General features: G+C 45.6%; 1 protein-coding gene across 2 annotated transcripts; it reads left to right on the forward strand.

Annotated features, from left to right (window-relative positions):
• The first annotated feature begins 2,854 nt into the window (after positions 1-2,854).
• MRM1 (mitochondrial rRNA methyltransferase 1) lies at positions 2,855-19,268 on the forward strand. 2 transcript variants are annotated; one of them, XM_054008570.1, is made up of 6 exons: positions 2,855-2,891; positions 4,807-5,670; positions 9,247-9,340; positions 14,393-14,513; positions 18,886-19,005; positions 19,111-19,268. In XM_054008570.1, the coding sequence occupies exons 2-6, from the start codon at positions 4,844-4,846 to the stop codon at positions 19,149-19,151; spliced, it is 1,203 nt and encodes a 400-aa protein (XP_053864545.1). In that variant the 5' UTR covers positions 2,855-2,891; positions 4,807-4,843; the 3' UTR covers positions 19,152-19,268. The 2 variants fall into 2 exon arrangements, with proteins under 2 accessions (XP_053864545.1, XP_053864546.1); XM_054008571.1 differs by lacking the exon at positions 2,855-2,891 and adding an exon at positions 3,033-3,138.
• Positions 19,269-21,670: the final 2,402 nt, after the last annotated feature.

Genomic DNA, 21,670 nt, shown 5'->3' on the forward strand with positions numbered 1-21,670 from the left:
CCCAGTCTGCGTCTGGGCACCATAACGGCTCAGCAGTGCTGCGAGGACAGCTGCTCCACTGGCTGCGCAACAGAGGGGGTGTGGATGACTAGCAAAAATACAGACTTTGCTTCTGTTTTCAACAATGCAGCCCAGGGGGACTGTGACTGAGTGTTTGTAGGACAGCTCCTTCCATGAGCTCTCTGCCTGTGTTGAGTCTAGTGCTCCATACCGAGCTCTGCTGCAAGGCCTTATTCAAATATCTTTGATTATTAGAGATAGGAGGAGAGTCACTTCCCCGCCCTCTCGTAATATTTAAACAACATGCCTTAGAGGGAAAGGCAGACAGAGTACTCATTAGAAGGTGATTGTTACTGGGGGCGCAAGTGCGTCAGGCAGACCCTGGGCTCCTGTGGGAATGTTCTAATGAGACCATCATTAATTATAACGAGTTATTAACAACAGCAATCTAGAGCAAAACCCTTAACCTGTCTCCAGGCTCCTGCAGCTCATTGAAAGAAACACTTAACTCCCCTCCCCCCCCCTACATGTACACCCATCCCACTCCTCAATGCTCCACCTGATCTTTGGATGGAAGGTCCACGTAGAGTATTATTGTTGTAGAAGTATCCTGAGCACAAGGACTTGCTGGGTTGTGACTGTACATAACCAGCTGTCACTCTGCTTTCTCAGCGTCGGAAAGCAGGATGTGCATTGCTTTCGAGTGCCAGAGAATGCAAACTGGCAGGAGAGCAGGATGGCACATTGTGGGCACACACCTGCCATGTATCACAGAATTTGTGGGACAGCCTAGATTTTGTCCAATCAATCCCACATCCTGAAAGCTCAGCTTGTAGCACAATATCTAGTCCCTCTGATACTGTAACAGTTTTGTGACTCAAATGATACTAGGGGTAGATCTGCACTTGAAAGTTGTACTAATATAACTATGTCTATTAGGGGTGTGATTTATCCTGGTATAACTGTAGTTTAGGTAGAGTTATACCATTATAAAGTTGCATTAGACTGGTATAGTTATTCCCCTTCCTGTATGAAAATAGCTATACCAGTATAAAGGTCCTTTCTACTGAATCCACGGGAGGAAGGTTCCACTGCTTTGCCTACACAGGTTTATTAACGGGTACAACTTTCTATTGTAGATGAGGTCTCTGTCACCAAATTGTATCAGTATGTGATGCCACCGCCTTCTGACGTCATGACACAGCCTCACCTGATCATGTAACATACTAGCTTGTATCAGGACATGGCAAATCCGGAGATCTGAAAAGTGGCAACCTTAGTCCATCATCACTGTGCTTTTAGCAGCAGGCCACGCCCAGGCCACAAGCTGGCATTTTAAAACTGTTGCAGCTTTTTCTTTGAGGAGATGAGACATTTGGTCTTTAGCAGAAGAAGTTGCATTTTTAAATGTGCATTTTCAAGCACAAGACTGAGCCAGATTTCACTGAAGCCAATGGAATTACACCTGGGATGAATTTGGCTCTGTAAGATTTGTTTATACTGTCAGCCTTGTCAAGCATCTCTTTACCCTAACTGGATTTTAACATTGTTTATCAGGAGGTTTTCTGTGTATTGGTAGAAGCCAAGCTCCCTCTGCTGGCAACCAAGGAATCAAACATCTTTAGCAACTTGGCCCATTCTCTCCCATGCCTGAGGTTCACTTGACAGTGGAGGAAATATTAAGTTGTCAAACTAGGACAGATAAAGAGCTGGTCCCTGTTTTGGGGAATTTCTGAAGACATGCATCACTTTACAGAGAAGGGCAGTAATAATTGCGAAGAAGTTACTTTTTCCAAGAAAATATCAGCAAAGCTGGAGACCTGGATACCCCTCCCAGCTCTGCTGAGTGACCTTGGCAAGTCACTTCACCTCTCTGTGCCTCTGTCTCCCCTTTAGCTGTCTTGTCTATTTAGAATGGAAACTCTTTGGGGCAGAGACTGTCTCAGAGCACCTAGCGCAAGGGGGCTCTGATTGCCGTTGGGGTCTCAAAGTGCTACTGTAATACCAACTAATCCATACAATAAAGGATAGAAAATCATCATCATAAATGATGTCTTTACAAAATAAGCTTCTCTCTCAGGCCGTGGAATCATTTCGTGTGCAACTAAAGCCACAGGAGGTGGGTCGGAGTCAAAAGCTTGTGCTCATCCTGAGATTGTGTGGTGGTGGTGGTGGTAAATTTTCTTGAGTGGGGCAAGCAGGCAAATTTGCAGGTGCCAGGCAAGGTCTCTCCTCTCAGTGCACGCTGCCAAGGCGGTGTTTTCACTTTGATATTCCGGCCATGGGTCGTGAGCATCTGCCAGAGTCAGCATGATTATTCCCAGCCTCCGGGCACAGCTGCCGGGCAGGGGTGGGCCCTAGGGTGACCAGATGTCCCCATTTTATAGGGACAGTCCTGATATTTGGGGCTTTGTCTTATATAGGTGCCAATTACCCTCCCTCCCCTGTCCCGATTTTTCACCCTTGCTATCTGGTCACCCTAGCGGGCCCACAGACGCCCTGCCGGGGATAGGGCACTCCTTTGGGATATGGCTATCTGCAGGGAATGGTGCTCTCTTGGGCACAGAGCACACACCGGCCGGCCCACCCCAGGGCACAGGCAGGGTCACCCCACCATGGGAGATCCTTGGGGGCATGCACTGGCGCTCTCGGGCTGCGCCAGCCCATTGCAGGGCATGCAGGACGGATTGGTCCCCTGGGCAACCTCTGCAGCACGGGTGCCCCCTGCCCAGCTGCCCCTAAAGACCAGCTAGAGCCTGAGTGACCCCAGCCGCCCCCGCGGGCACGCTCCGCACCGGCCAACGCCTACCAGCAGGTGGCGCTGCAGCGCAGGGCGCCCCGCTGTCCTCTCCTCTCGATGGTGGCGCACGGACCCGGAAGTGGAGTGTGAGGTAGGGGAGTGTGTGGGGGCGCCCAGGGGAGGCGGCGGAGGCTGGTGCGGGGGGGGGAGGTTGCTGAGTTCTCAGTCCCCCGCACCGGGCTGCTGCCGAGGGGGTCACCACTGGGGGACGGGGGGGGGGGTCGGGGTCACCCCTCCCCCCGCCTGGAGCCGCTTCCCTGCGGGTCGCCCCCGCCCCCCCTCTGTGCTGCCCCCGGCGCCCAGCCCCGGCTCCCGTCTCCCGGCCAGAGCCCGCGGAGGTGGGTCCCGTTCTCGTTTTCTCCATCACAAGCCCCGTTTCCACAGTACTCACAGGCCCCCTGTCATCAGCGCTGCCTGGGCATCTCCTGCCCCAGCGCCCCGGTGACACTGCGAAGCGACCTCCTCTTGGTACACACGGGCAACTGAGGCAGAGAGACTAGGACTTGCCCCGAGTCGCGTAAGAAGTCCATGGCAGAGCTGGGAATTGAACGGAGCGCCCTGGAGCCCCGGCCCTGTCAGCCCTAAAACCCACTGATCTTCCCCCCTGGAGGCTTGTTTGTTTCCATCTTCTTGTAAGGCTACTGGATAGCAGACTAATGCATTGGTGCTCTGGTTTGCAACAGCAGCGAGCACTGAAGAGGACTGAAGTGTTGCAGTGAGGATCTCTGCAGACTTGGTGCAGCTGGGTGCTCAGCCCTGCTTATTGTTTTTGTCTCTGTCGCAATATATTAACGAATAAAGCTGTGTCCAAGAGGGGAATGGGGATGGTCCAGTGGTTAGGAGACAAGCCTAGAACGTGGGAAACCTTGCATCATGTTCCTGTTCTATTACAAACTTCCCGTTTGACATTGAGTCAGTCACTTAGCCTCTCTGTGCCTCAGTTCCCCATCTGGAAAATTGGGATAATAATAATAGCTAGTTCTTATCTAGCGCTTTTCACAATAGATCTCAAAGCACTTTACAAAGGAAGTAATTATCATTAGCCCCCATTTTACAGATGGGGAAACTGAGGCATGGAAGGGGGACGTGACTAGGCCAAGGTCATCCAGTAGGCCAGTGGGAGAGCCCAGAATAGAAAGGACTTTCCTACCTCATGAGGGTATTGTGATAATAAATACGTTACAGTTTGCAAGGTGTTCAGTATAACAATGGGAGCCATATAAGAACCTAAAGTAGACTATATTCAGTGTGAACAAGTTCTGCTAGTTGAGTTTATCACTGTAAATAATATATATATTCTTCTGTATATTTCTTTCATGGAGATCATCAATAATATATGATGTAGACAGGTAATACTCAGTATGGCAACTTTATTGCAAATCTATGAAATACTCTCTCATATGACATGGCACAACCTATGGCTTCTTAAGTCTGTTGATACAGTCAAATGCTTGCATTATATAGATGTGTATTTAAAAGAAAATCATGCAGGGAACATTCTTGACCATGACTACAAGTTAATGTTATTGGCCAGAGGTTGAGGTGGGCTGGAGTGGTGAAATAGAGGACCAGATCATAAACTGATCTAAATTGGCATAGTATCTTCTATTTGAATGGTGCTAAACCCGTTTCCACCAGCTCAGAATCTGGCCCAGAGTATTTAACTATATTTTGAGAGTCAAACGGGCCACTTTCTGTGGCTTACATGTGGCCAGCAGTGAAAGATTCTGCAGTTTGAATTTAGCTAATTCTGTTTGTGATGCATGAGCCAGAATGGAATCTAGCTCATTCTCCCGTGAGCATATTAGGCTAATATTAAAAACTTATTTTAGTCAACAAAGAGCAGCTATGACTTGGAACACAGGCAGGGAGTAGAGTGGAAGTTAAGTGTAAGGTTTCTATTTGTAAATAGTCCTTTTTCTGATCATAAGCATGTTTTAAAATTGTAAATATTAGTGGGATATTAACCCATATTGCATAACTAGCCCATTATCTCCTTTTTCAAGGGATAGCCGTTCCGAGGGAGGAGACTTGAGCGCTAGAATGGCCTTTGTGGTGGTGAAGATCTTTAAGTTCAACATCTGGAAAGCTGCAAGACTTTCATTTGCTTTTAGTTGCAACAGTCATTTTCGGGCAGTCAAACATTATTTGGCTCAGGAGAAGGAGCCATCGCAATCTTCATCACCTGCGGGGTTCGGGAATGAAGAAAATTCACAGCACCGTGGCAGCCACCCGCTTCCAGTATCGGGACTTGGGGATGCTGCTGCACAAGTGATCCCCAAATCACACCCTCCTCCCAAAAGCTATAAAGGCCTCGCCCCTCAGAAGAATTTGCAGTGGAAGTCTAGAAAGAGAAGCACAGAGCAGGCTGCATCTTCCAGTGAGGAATTTAGGAACCTGAGAGAGGATGACTTTTCAAAACAGCAGAAAAGACCAGTGCCAAAGCCTATGTCCATTGAAAGGACCAAAGGTTCGGAGATCTTGTTTGGCATTGCGCCCTGCTCCCTGGCTTTCTCGCAGTCAAAGAGGGACTTTTTCCAGTTGTTCCTCAAGTCGGACAGCAGCTGCGCACGGCCTGTGATGGAAGAATTTGCCCAACGAGCTAAGGCCTGTGGGGTCCCCGTGCACTATGTCAGAAGGCAGGTGCTGGATGCTCTTTGCAAAGGTCGAGTCCACCAGGGAGTTTGCTTAGAGGCCACTCCTCTCCATCTTAGCAGCTTGGAAGAAGCTGAAGCTTCCCAGGTTGGTCTGGGCACACAGCTGATTTGGCTGGTGCTGGAGCAGATACAGGATCCTATGAATCTGGGTGCAATGCTGCGTTCTGCGTACTACTTAGGAGTTGACAGAGTGGTGACCAGCCAAAAGGACAGGTAAATTTTATGCTTTGCTTTTGTGGTGGGGTTTCCTGTTCACGTTACCACTGTCTTCCAAAGAATGTTACTATCTTGCATATTTGTATAGCTCCTTTTACCCCAAATGACCCCCAAAGTGTGCACCAAGCAGATATGGAAACTACACTGGCTGCTGAAGCTCTGCATATGGGAGGCAGCATGGCCTAGTGGATAGAGCACTGGTCTGGGGAGGCCTGGCTTCTATTCTCAGCTCTACTCTGGGCCAGTTGAGTGACCTTAGGCAAGCCAGTTCACACATCTGTGCCTTTACAGTTTCCCCATCTGTAAAATGGGATAATAATGCTGACCTTTGTAAAGCACTTTGAGAGCTACTGATGAAAAGCAGGTAGAGCGTGGTATTATTAATGTTATTTCACCCCATCTACAATCTCTGATTTTCACGTATGAGTCCTTCAATAATTGGAAAAGCTCCCACCTCTTGTCTACCAAGCGTGCCCTCCCTTTCTTTCAAATCCCTTCTTAAATTCCCCTCCTTTCCAGAGGGCCTTCCCACGATGTTCCTCTCACCAGTGCAGTCCCATGTTTTGTTTTAGTTTTGGTTAGATTGTAAAGTCTTTGGGGCAGGAACCTAGATCTCTTATTTGCTTTGTCTAGAGCCTTGTGAATTGACAGTGCTGTGTAAATAATGGCAGCGTTAGGATATCGACTTCCCCTGCTGCTTTGGTGATTTCGTTTCAGCAACCTGTGCTCCTTCAGGGATGGAAGGTGGGGAAGGTTTCGTTTGCTAATTCCTCTTGGGTCTCTCTGTTTTCAAATGCGTTCCCCCCTTTTATTGCTGAAGTTCTCCTTCTGTACCTGAGGCTGCTGAATGCAACTGCCTCAGGAGCCAATTAACGCAGTTTCCATTTGTCAGCTGGAAGGGGTGGGGGGTGTGTGTGTGTGTGTGTGTGTGTGTGCACGCAACTTGCACCTTTTCCCATTGGACCCCTGTCACTGCCTCTGCAGCAGGACCATGAGCCAAAATCAGAAAATCCCCTGCTCCCCATTGGACAGTGTGTTGTGTAGCCACCAGCACATTGGGCAATCCCCGATTGTTGTTTTTTTCCCTTATTGCTATAAGAGTTTCTGAGTTGCAAAGGGATTAAAAACATATCTTAACCTCTGGCGTTCTAACTGCCCCCTCTGCACTCATTCATTTCAGTGACCGAAAAGCCATTCCCTTTCAGCCGTGGAGAGATTAAGGGATTTTTTTTCTGTAGTCCAAGTTTTCAAACCCTATGGATCTGATCCTGCACGTGGAAAGACTCCAGGATATAATGAGGATTTCCTCACACGTACTTAACTGTCCTGTCCCCCAGTGCTGTATTACTAACTCCTCATAAAGGGAACTGGAGCCTTTCTCTGAGCTTATTCTATACAAGCTGCCAAGAGTAATTTCCTTCTTCCAGTAAGTTTTGCTTTGTTGTCTCTGCCTAAACAGTTCACCAGTCTTTCAAATAAGATGTAAAACCGAGGTCCTTTTGTAGGCATTAAAGATCCCATCATCCTTTTTGTAAGGATGAGTGTGTCAGTCCCACCACTCTGGACGTATTCTAGCCCAGGTTGTTGCATCCTGCCTACCTTGTAGTTTCAGCTGGATGGTGCCTTTTTCACTCCAGTCCTAAATTGTTGAACTGCCATGTTCCACCCCAGAAGTGGATGGCCATATCCTTGTATAGGGTGTGTGTATATGTTTGAACTACTGAGGGTTTCAAAGCAATTAATAGATCATGCCCCAGCTGCATCAATTTTGATTTGTTCACCACCACGACAGCTGCGCTCCTCTGGGTCAATGCGGATCACAAAGCCCAGGAAAAGGTGTGTGAGAGGTGGGGACAAAGCATTCTCGGTCGAGGGGATCTGGCTATGGGACAAACTCCCAGAGGACGTCAGGTGAATCCAGAGTTTGACCATCTTTAGGAGATTTTGCAAAGCCTTCATCTTTGAGAAGGCCTTTCCGTCATAAAAATGACTCTCGCAGCACTGACATGCTACGAAAAAATTGAAAACTCATACCCCCAAGTAGAGTTTTGCCCTGAAACAGAGCTGGAGCCCCCTGGAAGTCTGCTAGGGAGAAGACTATTGCTACTGATTTTACAGGGAAGGCGTTCAGATACTGTGGTGATGGGCAGCAGTATAAAACCTCAAGATAGCTAGAGAGATGGGATCTCTTGGGGTGCAAAGAGATTTGTAAGCGTGCTCAGTTCTGTGCTGTGCACAAACTCACACCCACGCAGATTGCCAGGTGTCCACAGCTCCTAAGTGGAGTGTATAATTTGATATAAAAGGCGCAGGTGCTGCTAGTCAGAACAGACCTGAATTCTTTTCTACCCTAGGTTTTTTTCTTTCTTTCCATGGTACACCTCTTCCCCGATATAACGCGACTTGATATAACACGAATTCGGATATAACACGGTAAAGCAGTGCTCCGGGGGGGCAGAGCTGCGCACTCCGGTGGATCAAAGCAAGTTCGATATAATGCGGTTTCACCTATAACGCGGTGAGATTTTTTTGGCTCCCGTGGACAGCGTTATATCGGGGTAGAGGTGTATGTTTATTCTAGTCACTCTGCCTCTAGATTCAAAAGTGCAAGACTGCTGCTTGCAGGATTGCAAGATTTGGCCATGTTCCTGCTGTTCTCATTCCAGGGATGAATGCATTCTTGCACCTCTGAGCTGTGCTTTTCTGATCAATATCATTTGCTGAGACATTCCACCACTGTTTTTTTTTTTTTTTTTTGAGATATATTTTAATGCAGAAGGCACATGATTATTTTGTAGTAGAACAATTAAGGTCGCACCTAGAGGCCCCAGTCCGGGAGCAAGGTGCCACCGTGCTAGGCACTGGGCATGCAAATAACATAAAGATAATCCCTGCCCTAAAGAAAGTACAAGCTAAGTATAAGATGAGAAACAACAGGTGGAGATGGACAGACATGGGGAGCACAAGGGAATAGCAAGAGGATTATGAGCAGGGTGATGAGCAATGGTCACAGCAGACCAGCAGCTTAACTATTGCATTGTAGGCATCACAGCAGAGGTGATTTTAAGGAGGACAGTGGAGAAGCCTTGTGAGGCCAGTGATGGTGGGAGGGATGCTCTCTTCTCACTGCCTTCTCTCTTCTGAACAGCTTCTGCTGAGGGAGGCAAATAGGGGATTAGCCCTGCTGATACAGGTGTGTGGCACGAGGGTCTCATGTATGCAAGGCTAGGATTCACATAGATTTTTAACAACAGGAAGGAATCACCAGTGCAGTAGGTACATATAAAGATAGCCAGAGGTATTTAAACTGAGTTTGATGAGAAGTTTTGTTTTGTTACCATTTTTAGTAAGTCTTGATGTTAATTGTGCTCAAAAGTGCTCCTCCAGCCCTGTGTTCCTGTCAAAACCTCCCATTCCCTATAAGAAAGTGCATCTATAAAGTGAGTAGAATCATTGGTAAACTGATTTAAAGTGAGTCGTGAAGGCAATCGATGAGCTAGCAAAAACAGTTTGTCAGGGTTTTTGTTTTGCTTTGTTTTAACTTGGAACTTTTCTTGGCTTCTCTACTCACAGCTGCCCCCTTACTCCTACGGTGAGCAAAGCAAGCTCTGGAGCCATGGAGGTTTTGGAAGTCTACAGCACAGATAATCTCCAGAGATTTCTGAAGGTAGAAAAGCCCAGCTTTCTTTTTTTTTTCTTTGTCCTTTTACCACTAAAGGTCCCAAAAACTTTCAGGCCCTGTCACCGGCAAGATCGTGTGGCCTGTCAGTAGGGGGGATCACCTTTTTACAACATTTGGTGCAGTTATAGACTGTTACACACACATCCTATCTATATTTATAAGCTAAATCTTTATCTATCAAGTAAATAAAGGCACTTGCCTGGGTTGATGCTTTTGAACTAAGCACCTTGTAACCTTTTAGCATGAATATCCCTTAAAACAGCTAAGGGAATTTAAAATAAATATATATCAACTGCTTATTTTAGGTTACCATACCATGTATTAGCTGAACAATAACAGCACTGCCACTTATTCTGATTCTCCTCAGCCATGAGAATCTGGTTCAGACACTTAATTATTTATTTGTATTGTGTTGGTGCCTATGACCCCAATCAGGGATTAAGGCCCCGTTGTGCTAGGCGCTGTACAAATATATAACATGAAGATGGTTCCTGCTCCAGTGAGTTTACAATCTAACTAGATAAAAATCCCAAACTGTTTTTAGACAAGTAACAGCCTTGGTCCAAGGCGTCTGTGGGAGAACTACCCACTGGTTGCAGACAGTGGTTCAAGCCAAAGGAGACTGTGCAGTGTCTGCTTTCTAAGGGAGCTAAAATCAGTAAATAAGTGCAATAAATGCATTGCAGGGCCAAGTGAGTAGCTCTCTCCATGTATCAATGGATATAGATTTTAATGCTTCATATAGGAACATTTTTATAAACTGAAACAAATAAAGGCACCTGCTTCCATGGTGTCAGGGTTGATGCTTTTGAACTAAGCACCCTGTACTCCTTTTGAAGGAATATCCCTTAAAGAGCAAAGAGAATTTTCAAAAGCACCTAAGTCACTTAGGAGCACAACTCCTATTGAAAGTCAACGGCACGTGTTTGTCCTAAATCACTTGTGTGTGTCTGAAAATCCCCCTAAATGTGCATAGAGAACAGATCTAATATTGATGTAACTTATGGGTATAGTTTTCAAAATCGACTGAATCCCATTTTCAGAGACTTAAGTTGCTTTGAAAAATGGGATGTAGGCTCAGAGTCACTTAGATGCTTTTGAAATTTGTACCCTACGCTGTCATGGTGTGACTGACCCTTTAAGGGGAGATGGGTCCGGGTCCCAGCCCCACCCGTGACACTTAACAGGTGGAGAGAATGATGATGTCACATGACAGGCAGGTCATGCGGCTAAATCAGGCTTTCTGAGGGGCAAGTTGAAAAGGGAGCAGGAGGATTGTGTGAGCAGGTCTACACAGCTCTTCTTAGCTCCCAGGTACAGGGCCTGGGAAGTGCAAGAGGTAGTACCCGCTAGAGAGGCTAGAGTGTAGAGACCAAGCTTGCTGAAGGAGAAGCTTCAGCAGGGGGTTTGTTCCCTCTAGAACTTGGCATTAATGAATCAGATCCCAAGAAGGGGTGTTAGCTGATACACAGAAGCCTTTGTGAAGTTATTAAGGAGCCTGAGAGAAAGAAACTGAAGCAGCCGCATCACTGAGCCCAGAGCAAGTAGGCAGCTCTGTGATCGCCTTTAGGAGCGTGTCTGCACTGCAGCTGGGAGGAAGGCTGCCAGCCCAGGTGGACAGATGCACTGGGGAGGGCTCAAGAGAGAACTGTAAAAATAGCTGTGTGGACATTGCAGCATGGGCAGTGGTACGGGCTCGCCACCTGAGCGTGGATTAGGGTGACCAGACAGCAGGTTTGAAAAATCGGGGACAGGGGTTGGGGGGGTTAATAGGAGCCTACATAAGAAAAAGACCCAAAAATCGGGACTGTCCGTATAAAATCGGGACATCTGGTCATCCTAGTGTGGATCCATTGGGTCAGACGAGCTGATAATTGTGCGGCTGGTGCGTGCTACGGCCCATGTTGCAACCTCCACACTGCTATTTTTAGTGAGCTAGCTTGAGTGGAGCTAGCGCCTGTCTGTCTTTCCTGGGCTGGGAGGCTCGCTCTCAGCTGCAGTGTAGACATACTTCTGTTGAGTTTGCGCATTGTTTCTGTCTTATGCACCACCAACTACAGGCTGCTGCTCAAAGGCTGGTCACACGAGGGCAGCATTGTGCAGCAGTTAAAATGTAGAGGAAAAGAGAAACCGTGGGTGGGTGGTTGAAATGCTGTGAACCTTGTTGGAGGGGCAGCTACAAAATGAATCTGGAGATTTGAGCTCCATAATGAAGCCTCTGACGAATGACTCCACGGAAGGGGAAGAAGGCTTTGAAAAGACTCTTAAAACAAAAAATATCCTTGCATTAGGGTTGCCAGGTGTCCAGTTTTCGACTGGAACGCCTGGTTGAAAAGGGACCCTGGTGGCTCCAGTCAGCACTACTGACCGGGCTGCTAAAAGTCCGGTTGGTGGCGCAGCAGGGCCAAATCAGGCTCCCTGCCTGCCCTTGCTCTGAGTGACTCCTGGAAGCGGCCGGTATCGGCGGACATGTCCGGCTCCTAGGTGCAGGGGTGGCTACGGGGGCTCCACACGCTCCCCTTGCCCTGAGCGCCGGCTCTGCAGCTCCCATTGGCCTGGACCTCGAATACCTTCCTGCACCCCAACACTCTGCCTCAGCCCTGAGACCCTTCCTGCACCCAAACTCCCTCCTGGAGTCCGCACCCGCTCCCGCACCCCAACTCCCTGCCCCAAGTCGGAACTCCCACCTGCACTCTAACTTCCTCCCAGAGCCCACACCCCAACCCTCTGACCCAGCCCTGAGCTCCCTCCCACACTCTGAACCCCTCGGCCCCAGCCTGGAACTCCCTCCTGCACCCCAAACCCCAGCCCCACCCCACAGCCCGCACCCCCAGCCAGAGCCTCACCCCTTCCTGCACCCCAACACCTTGCCCCACCCGGAGCCACCTCCTGCATCCTGAACCCTCATTTCTGGCCCCTCGAAGACCACACCTCCAGCCGGAGCCCTCACTCCCTTCCGCACCCCAACCCCCTGCCTCAGCCTGAAAGTGAGTGAGGTGGGAGAGAGTGAGCGATGGAGGGGCCTCGGGGAAGAGGCGGGGCAAGGGTGTTCGGTTTTGTGTGATTAGAAAGTTGGCATCCTTACTCTCTCTAATGCGAAGTATCTGATCAGTTTTGGAGGAGTGTTTGGAGGCCAGTGAATTGCATGGAGTTGGTGTTACAGAAATGCCTGTGGAGTTCACACTTGTTTGCTGTGTAGTTGTAGCTGTGTTGGTTCCAAGGTATTAGAGAGACAAGGTGGGTGAGGTAATATCTTTTTTTGGACCAACTTCTGTTGGTGGAGATCCCAAGCAGTCAGTATTTTTCTCCCTGCATATCCTGTTTTGACCACCAGGGAGGTACCGAGATCTTTAGCCCCCTTCCTTCCAGTGCAAAGCTGGAAACCTTCTCCAGCCCCACCATAGATCTATGGCAGACAGAGCTCTGGATGATGGTGAGATAAAAAGCACATAAAAGATATTGATATTTAATTGAAACACCTGGAAGAATCACCGTGTTACTATAAAGCTCAATTTATTAACATTTTGGGCCATTGCTGCAGTCCATTTAATTGGACCCAGATTGGTCAGTCTAACCTGTGGCATCACAGGAGTGTAAATTTAATGTAGTGTAATGTAAAAAGTGCAGATTTCACAGGAAATGAGGTTGGCAAGAAGCAGCAACTTGACTCTTGTTAAAGTGGATTTTCTAGTTAAAGGGACCCTGGCCAAATTAAGGCACCTGTACTGAGATTTTGTAAAAAAAAACAGGATTGCTAGTCTTCTAAGCTGCCACTCAACAAGAGTAAGGGAAGCAGAATCGACCCACTAGTTAGATAAGGGCATTGGGAGCTGAAAGTGCTCAGTGTGTTTGAAAATCAGGTTGCATAAGGGCATAATTTTAGGCATCCAAGTTTGAAAATTTTGGTTTGGGCTTTTTAAGACAGGTCTACACTTAATGTTTTGCAGGCATAGCTGTATTGGTTACAGGGGTGATATTTTTTTTAAGGACTTAGCAATGCTGGCAGAAATCCTAGTGGAGATGCAGCTACAGCGGCAAAAAATTCCTTTTGCCAGCATAGTTTATTTTGCTCACCTGACTGGAATAAGTTATGCCAGCAAAAGCACTTTTTTGCTGGTATAAGCTATGTGACAGATATTTGCAACCCCATGCAGTATCTTTGGGGGCATTGTGTTAAATTTATATACGACTCTGTGGGAGGATTACCACAGCTCTCCAGGAACCAGAAACAGTGGAGTTCGATTAAAGTGAATCACTTAGATTGCAACCACCTCCAGAGAGGTACCACCTTCTTGGGAGGTTTGCATGTACTGGTTCAAACTGGTTTTCCCAGAAACCAACAGACAAAGAAAGGGATTTTGGTATTAAAAGGCTGGGTTTGAACCGACTCAGGGCCTTCTTTCTGATCCAGTGAACGGACAAGAGGGATCCCGACCCTTGCGGAAGGGTTGGAAAGATTTTGGCCTACTAGGGCCTCATAAGACTGATGGGTAATTCCTGGTATGTTTCGTGTGTGTTTAAATCTGTTTACTGTTTTCTGTGTTTTCTCTGTAATTCTTTCTACCTTTAGAAAATGTGTGTGTGCTTGGAAAGAGCTGTGTGGTAACTTGTGACAGCAGGGAATACACTGTTCATAGCCCTCGTAAAGAGCAGCAGGCTGGTCTGCTGGGGATATCACAGCAGGGAGCTGTCCAGCCTTAAAAATCCCCGGTCAGAAGGGAGTGGGAGAAGGGTCCCTCCCAGAGACCTGACTGGGAACTTCTGGAGTGGCCCGTGGGGGTGGAGTTACAGTGCAGATACACTGAAACTGTGGCAAGCTCTCTCTACATTTGCAGGGTTTTGCCGGTATAGCTATATTGGTATAAGTTTTAAACAAGACCTAGATGTATTAAAAAAACGAACAAACAAAAAGAAGCAAAGTAGGTTAGCTGCATGTTTGTGCTGAAAATCTAAAAGCTTGTATGTGTATGTATTGTTCTTATAAATTTAAAGAACCTGGAATCATATTTTTCTTTTTTGTCCCCTTTTCTTTCTAAGGCTAAAACTGAAGAAGGCTGGGAAGTCATAGGAACAGTCAGCAAATCTGAGGTCGAGGATAAGGTCCCCGTCATCAGCTGCTTAGAGTTTCACTGGAATAAACCCACTGTTTTAGTATTAGGTATGGTACAGGGCAAAACTTTAACTGGGGTGAAGGTGCGTGATATGGAGATGTCACCTCTTAAGCTAGTGCTGATGTAGTGGCCAGGGAGTTCAGTGTTCATGTGTACATGGCTCTAAATTTGTAAGTGCTCAGACAGGTGCAGGATGGCATTTCTAAGGGGATGGGTGCAGGTAAGTCGCCATGCTATACAGGCTTGGCCTCAACTGAGATTGCCAACAAGAGTGTCCATTACATGGGTAGCTTTGATAATGTGGACAGCTGCCCCCACGGATATAGGATCTAGCTGCTCATTTCACACAGGTGGCTACCAAACAGCCATCAGGGGTTCTCAAGCAGGGGTATGTGTACCTCTGGGGGTACTCAGAGGTCTTCCAGGGGGTACATCAACTCATCTAGATATTTGCCTAGTTTTACAGCAGGCTACACTAGCAAAGTTAGTACAAACTAAAATTTCACACAGATAATGACTTGATTATACTGCTCTGTACACTATATGCTGAAATGTAAGTAAAATATTTATATTCAAATTGATTTATTTTATAATCATATGGTAAAAATTGGAACGTAAGCAATTTTTCAGTGATAGCGTGCTGTGACACTTTGTGTTTTTAATATCTGATTTTTGTAAGCAAGTAGTTTTTAAGTGAGGTGAAACTTGGGAGTATGCAAGACAAATCAGACTCCTGAAAGGGGTACAGTAGTCAGGAAAGGTTGAGAGCCACGGAGATACAATATTAACTTTTGGTCACTTCCAACCTCTTTCTCATTTGGAGCGACTATAGTTTGTTACTTGACCCCTGAGCAATGCACATCCCTCCTCCCCCCAAACTTATCTTAAGCAGATAAAGGAGATGATTGCAATGAATTTACCAAGATGGTGTCTTTTATGGAGAAATGTTTGAGTTTATATGGTCTGAATGGTAGAGAAGCAAGTGGACGTTACAGCTGAAGTAAGAAACATTGCAGAATCATCCAGGAATGCATATTTGGAAGCCCTTTTTGCTTCTCCATGTCAGCAGGCAACGAAGGTGGTTTGAACCATTGCATTGAAGGGTAATGTCATGCTGACGATCAGCCATTGAGGGGCTGTAATCCTGCCTGATGCTACCATTTACTTGGCTCTGAAGACATTTCTTTAATTAAAATGTTTATTGAACTCCAGGAAATACTGACAAGACAACACAGCAAATCTGGCATCTCTACAAGATGTGTGGCACTATATTACAAAGGGAATAGAAAGGCTGGCAATGCAGATGATGGACCACAAAGAAATACATACCAGAAACGATGACAACAGCAAGAAAAAGGAAGAGAGAGAAAGTGACAGCAGTGTCATTACCTTGAATTATGAGAGATTTTTCCAGGAAAAAGTCCAAATATTCTTTTGTCAGGGGAGACTGGAGGCTGATTGGTAGATGCATGAGAAGAGTTCCCAAACCTTACAACAGTAATGACTTCAACTCTCTACTGAGCACTAACTCTTCGGTGAAAAGAAAATTGAACATTATGGAGTTGTGTGATACTGGGGTTGTTTGAAGAAATGTCCTGGATCTAAATATGTAGTGTACCTGTGGCAGCAAACAGAGAAGCGCAGCAATAAATTAGTGTGGAAGCAAGCTTCCTCACACACTGTCTTATAAGAAAAGTGTTACAGACTTGAATTTGCCTTCCCAGCATCCTAGTCAGCTACAGTCTCGCTCGCTTGCCAAAGAGAATGATCTGAACAATATCTCTTAATGTTGTCTGTGTGCAAAGTCAATGCCTAAGGCAACAGATTGACTTCCCTAGAGACTGAAGGTCTCTGCATGGGCCGGGATAGGATTAACTCCCTTTCCTGTCCTACCAGCTCTGCATATCCTTTCAGTTCTTGGCATAGGTGCTGAGTCTGGGAATAAGGGTGCCTACCGTGGTTTTGTTTATTTGGACACCTGTCCACTTAGATCAATCAAATTCATTTTTAACAGGCCACTGAACAACCATCATCTTTTGGTCGCTGCTTATTTTGGCTGGATTTGAGCTGTCAACATCCAACGTTACAATAGTTAATGATAACATAAATTCTGGCCGTGATATTCAACATCATGCTTCATGGCGTAAGCCAAGTTCTAACTATGTGGTGTAGGAGGTTTTTTGCACTGTCCTCTGAAGCATCAGGGGCTGGTCACTATGGAGATGGGATACTGGACTAAATGCGGAGGTGAAAGTAAGCCAGTCCGGTCCGGCGTACTGGCAAGAGCCGGTACACAGCCGACTGTACTGGCAGGGCGATTTAAAGGGCCCGGGGCTCCTGGCAATACCGGTAAGTCCTTTAAGTTACTTTCACCCCTGACTAAATGGACCATGGTCTGATCCCGTCTGGCAAATCCTAACTTAGAGATGAAAGGCTCTGCATCCCATTATCAACCCCCAGAATCATCAGGCCACACCCTGAACAATATTACAGTCAGAAATGGGGATAAAAAATAATAATTAAATGATTGCATTTCAGCTGCACTCTGAGACAAAACTATGAGATTAAAGTCAAAGAGCCAAAGTGGTAAACGTTTTGTGCAGCAATATAAACTAGCATCTTGTATTATTTTATCTGATTCCATCAGCACTCCCTCCCACGTCATTCTCTATCTGCAAGTCTTTTTGGCCTGAATTTATGAGTTCTAATTATCTTAAGCGACTAAGGCCATAAAAAGCTTTGTAAAAGCTGGAAGCAAAATTGCTGCTTTTATTGGGAATCATAAGACCTTTATCAGTGAGAGGAAGGGAGTGTTCCAGGAAACATGACATATCTGACAATAGCTGTCCCAAGCTGAAGGAACACACCAGAATATGAGCGCGAAAGGCTGATGAGACGAATGTTGCTTGAAGTTAAAAAACTTTTCTCTTCTGTATCAAATCAAGAAAAAGTAGAAGGGAAGGTGAAATCCTTGCTTTTCCCACCAACATTTTGTGACTGAGAGGAATGGTGGCCCAGTGGTTGGGATGCTAGCCTGGGAGACCCAGGTTTGAGTCCCTGCTCTGCCTCAGCCTGCCTGTGTGACCTTGGGCAAGTCACCTTCGCTGCTCTGTGTCTCAGTTTCCAATCCATAGTATGGGAATAATAGCACTGCCCTATCTCACTGGGGTGTTGAGTGGATAAATATATTAAAGACTGAGGTGTTCAGATAGTACAGCAATGGTGGCAATATAAATACCTTAGAAAGACTGGAGAGATGATTTGGTGACAGCATCAGAAGATGGAGGCTTGCAGGCATTTTACAGAGACAATTCCAGCATGTAGGACAGCTGCTAGGTTCTAGAGTAATACGTCTAAAATCTAGTAGAGATGGCCAGTGTGTCTATTAACAATCCCTTTTTGGCAAGGTTAAGAAAGGGGAATGGGTGGCTTCCTGTTCCATGGATCTATTCTGTTGGCTGCAGACCAGGGACCTTATTCTGTCTTTGTCTAAACTGTACCAGGTGCACCCGTGGAGCTCGATAAATAATGAACACGAAAACACCTTTTGATAATAGAGCTGATCTGGAGTCCGAGGTAGGGGGATGGTACTGAAGTTAGCCTGGGCCTTCTGTATTCATTTGTCTACAAGTAGAATTGTTTTAAGCAGCTCCCTTTCCATTTTCCTTTGTGACAATACAAGCCAAACGACTACTAATGACCTGGCATAGATTTCTACTCTGCTTCACTAGTGTATCAGGTCAAACATATTAGGGTTGTTGGATGGTTTAGCAACTAATCAATTGAAGCCTCTTATTAAACTCTCTGTGTTCACGAGTTGCACCCAGCTGGTAGTACCATCTACTGGAAAAGTTGAACAAGTCAATATCAGTAGAGACGTACGAGTTGCTGTACCAGATCAGACCATTGGTCCATCAACCCCTATATCCAGCTTCCAGCATTGGACACTATGACGCTTCCTCCTGTAATGTACCTGATCAACTACGCATTGCTCTACATTGGGAATAGGGAAGGATTTCCCCTGGCCCTTGAGAGGGTGCTGTGAGGCTTTGTGACGAAAGTGCTGCAGAAGCGCAAGGTATTAGCACTGGCTCAGAAACTCCCATGAGCTCTATAAACAAATCCAGATAGGTTGAAGTGGGCCAGTAAGGAAAACTAGATACATTGCTGTCATTTGTTACCTCCGATTTCAATTTAACAGCTGGATCCTGCAAAACTGCCCTTGATCATGTATATTGTCCTATCAAAGTCAATGGGACAACTCCTGTGAGTCAGCATTGCTCGGGGGGTGTTCTGGTTTTATTTTAAAAAGGCATTTGTTGATGGGTTTATTCATAAATCAGTGGCAGAGTTGTGAAAATGTGCGAAGTTGGCGACACAAATGCATGAACATAGCCATACAATATCTTTTTTCTGCAGGGAATGAAGGGTATGGGCTATCTTCGGAGACACGAAGTTTGTGCCACAGGATGCTAATCATCCCTCCTGGAAGAACGTTGCAGCCTGGGATTGAATCATTAAATGTTTCTGTTGCTACTGGTAAAAATAATTTAATCGCTCAAACTGATTGCAATTCCTGTTTCTTTAAAGATAAACATTTTCAGGATGAGTTTCTATTAGTGATGCCTTTTTGTTTTTTTGCAGGGATTCTCTTGCATTCTATATGCAGCCAAAAAATAAAGTAACGGAATGTGATTTTACCGTGAATTGCGTAGATCTTTAAAAATCCAACCCTTTTGAGCAGGGAAAACAGTTCAGTGTTGTGTGGCTTCACTGACAATCAGTAGAGGCAGACACCCTGTTGCACTAAGAAGAAAGTAAACACTGAACCTTCTGCTGTAGAATGTTCAACTTAAACTTTAGAAGATTCCAGATACCATTCCAGGTTATGTCCAATGTCCTGCACTCCAGGTTGTCTCTGCACAATGTTCCACCTGAGTTTTGGATGCACTGGCTTCATCATGCTGTGTTTACAGACTACTAAAAGCTCCAGGAACCTGTTGAATACATAAACTCCAAGAGACAAGATTAAAAGAAAATGTGACAGAGAGCTAGATTTTAAAAACAGGGAGCCAAATCTCTGTGTGTTTATTGATGCAAAACAGCCATTAAAATAAATGAACCTTGGTTTTTTTTTTGTTTTTTTTTTTACACTAACACTCCTTTACAGAACTCATTCCCAGTGAGATCTTTGCTGGAATAAGGACTGCATAATCGGGCCTATTCTGTATTTTTTTCATAGTGTGATGGTGTTTCCCATTCCACATCACTGTTTGAACATCTGAAAACATGTTGCATTGAATTTGACTGTAAAATAGGTCGGTGAACTCAATTGTGTGACAGATGTGACCTATAATGAAACTCAGTTGAGGGGGGAAAAAAGTAACCCATTGAAATAAAACTCTAAAGATTTGTCATAGATTTGTATTAAATTGTTCCTTTTGTTCTCTCTTATATATAAACCCACCACATGATTAGTGAACCAGGACACAGCATATTTGTGTGAGCTCTGGGTGAGGAACAAGGATATGGATTCACTAGCATGTTCTTTCATTCATATTGTGAATGTTCCTCTTTCGTTATGGTTCTGGTCCTGTAGGATGCTGAACACCCCAGCACCTTCAACTCCCAGTGAAGTCAATGGGAATTCATGACATTCAGCATCTTGCCTTGCATTTGTGGGAATTCATGACATTCAGCATCTTGCCTTGCATTTGGGTGAGGGGGTGTATGTGATGGAGGTTTCATTTGCAAATATTTCTGGCTTGAAAACCACACTTGTTAAATTATTGAAAACAAAATGAATGTTATCGCTTAGCACCTTGACTTTTATTTAGTTACTGTGGCCCTTTGCATAGGATCAGTCATTAACACTTGATTTACAGTGCCCTTTAGGGATAATTTCAAACAATTTAGCTTACTCCATCCCCCCCTTCCAAATGAGCAGCTAAATCACTCAGAGAGACTAATTAGACTTGCCTGTGAGCTAAATGAAGTCTGTAAACTCTGGTGTGTGAATCTGAAAGTTTTTCAGATGCTTCAGGCCGGTGGCTGGTTTCATAGTCTTTGGAAAAGCTGTGATGTCTGCCAGCCCAGTCTCCATTCTGTTGCCTGGATTTGTCTTGGCTTATTTAGTAGGAAGGAAGGTGATGTCCTAGCACATTTTCATGTACGTAAATTCCTTTTTGGGATGCTGTAGGTTCTATTAGATACAGTGGGTCTGAATCTCTGTTACATTTGTATTTTGGTAGCTCTGAAAGGCCACAATCAGGTTGGGCCTCATTGTGCTAGATGCTGCATGAGCACATAATAAATGAAACCCTGCCACAAAGAACTTTCAGTCTAAACAATGCTCTCTTCCCTATTTGTTGCTGTTAGGGGATTTGTTTTTTTTAGAGTAATACTTTCTTTGGTTGCTTTGTTTTTGCAGTCTCTCTTCATCGCAGCCCCTCTTTGGAGCAGTTATGGGGTTGACTCCTGCATTCCTGTGCAGACCCCAAAATTGCTACTGAAATAGATGAGAATTTCAGGTGTGCAAGGAATACAGGCTTGCCCCAAGGGCGAGATGCTCAACTGGTATAAATCAGTGTAGCTCCAGTGAAGCTACCTGATTTACATCAACTGAGGTTCTGGCCCATAATCTTTTTCAGTATGCTACGGGAAATTCCATTCTTTACTTCGCTCTCAGCCATTTCTCCCTCTTGTTCTTGACATGGGCCTAGGTTTCTGCAGAGATGTGTTGCCGTGACATATTTCCTTTAGGGTGGATGCTTGGGAGCTGAAATGTACAGAGTCATAATAATCTTGCTGCTCATTAAGGTGCCGTTCCTTCAGGATTTCTTTTTGCATTATCTGAGGTGTGTGCCTCTGGCTTGCTATTTTTACTAATATTTCTATTCAGTTATACTTGGCACTGTAGAGTCTCCTTAAAACCTTCTTGATGAAGCGAATGGTTTCTCAGAAAGGGACTGGACCTTGAAGCCTTGCACAGGCAAAGTTCATTGACGTTTGCCTTGTTTCTAACCTGCCCAATGTTTTCAAGAACTGAATTGTCTTGTGGCTGCTTTGCACACATTATTTTTCCTTTGATGCTGGCACCTAAATAGCCTACCTTGTGTAGCTCATCGCAAGATCCCAGTGACTGGCCTTTGTTATAAATTGTTGCTTTTGGCAGTTCTTAAAGCATGGTTTCAAATTGTTTTTC

The sequence above is a fragment of the Malaclemys terrapin genome, chromosome 18 (assembly GCF_027887155.1).
Source record: "Malaclemys terrapin pileata isolate rMalTer1 chromosome 18, rMalTer1.hap1, whole genome shotgun sequence".
NCBI classification, from domain to species: domain Eukaryota; kingdom Metazoa; phylum Chordata; order Testudines; family Emydidae; genus Malaclemys; species Malaclemys terrapin.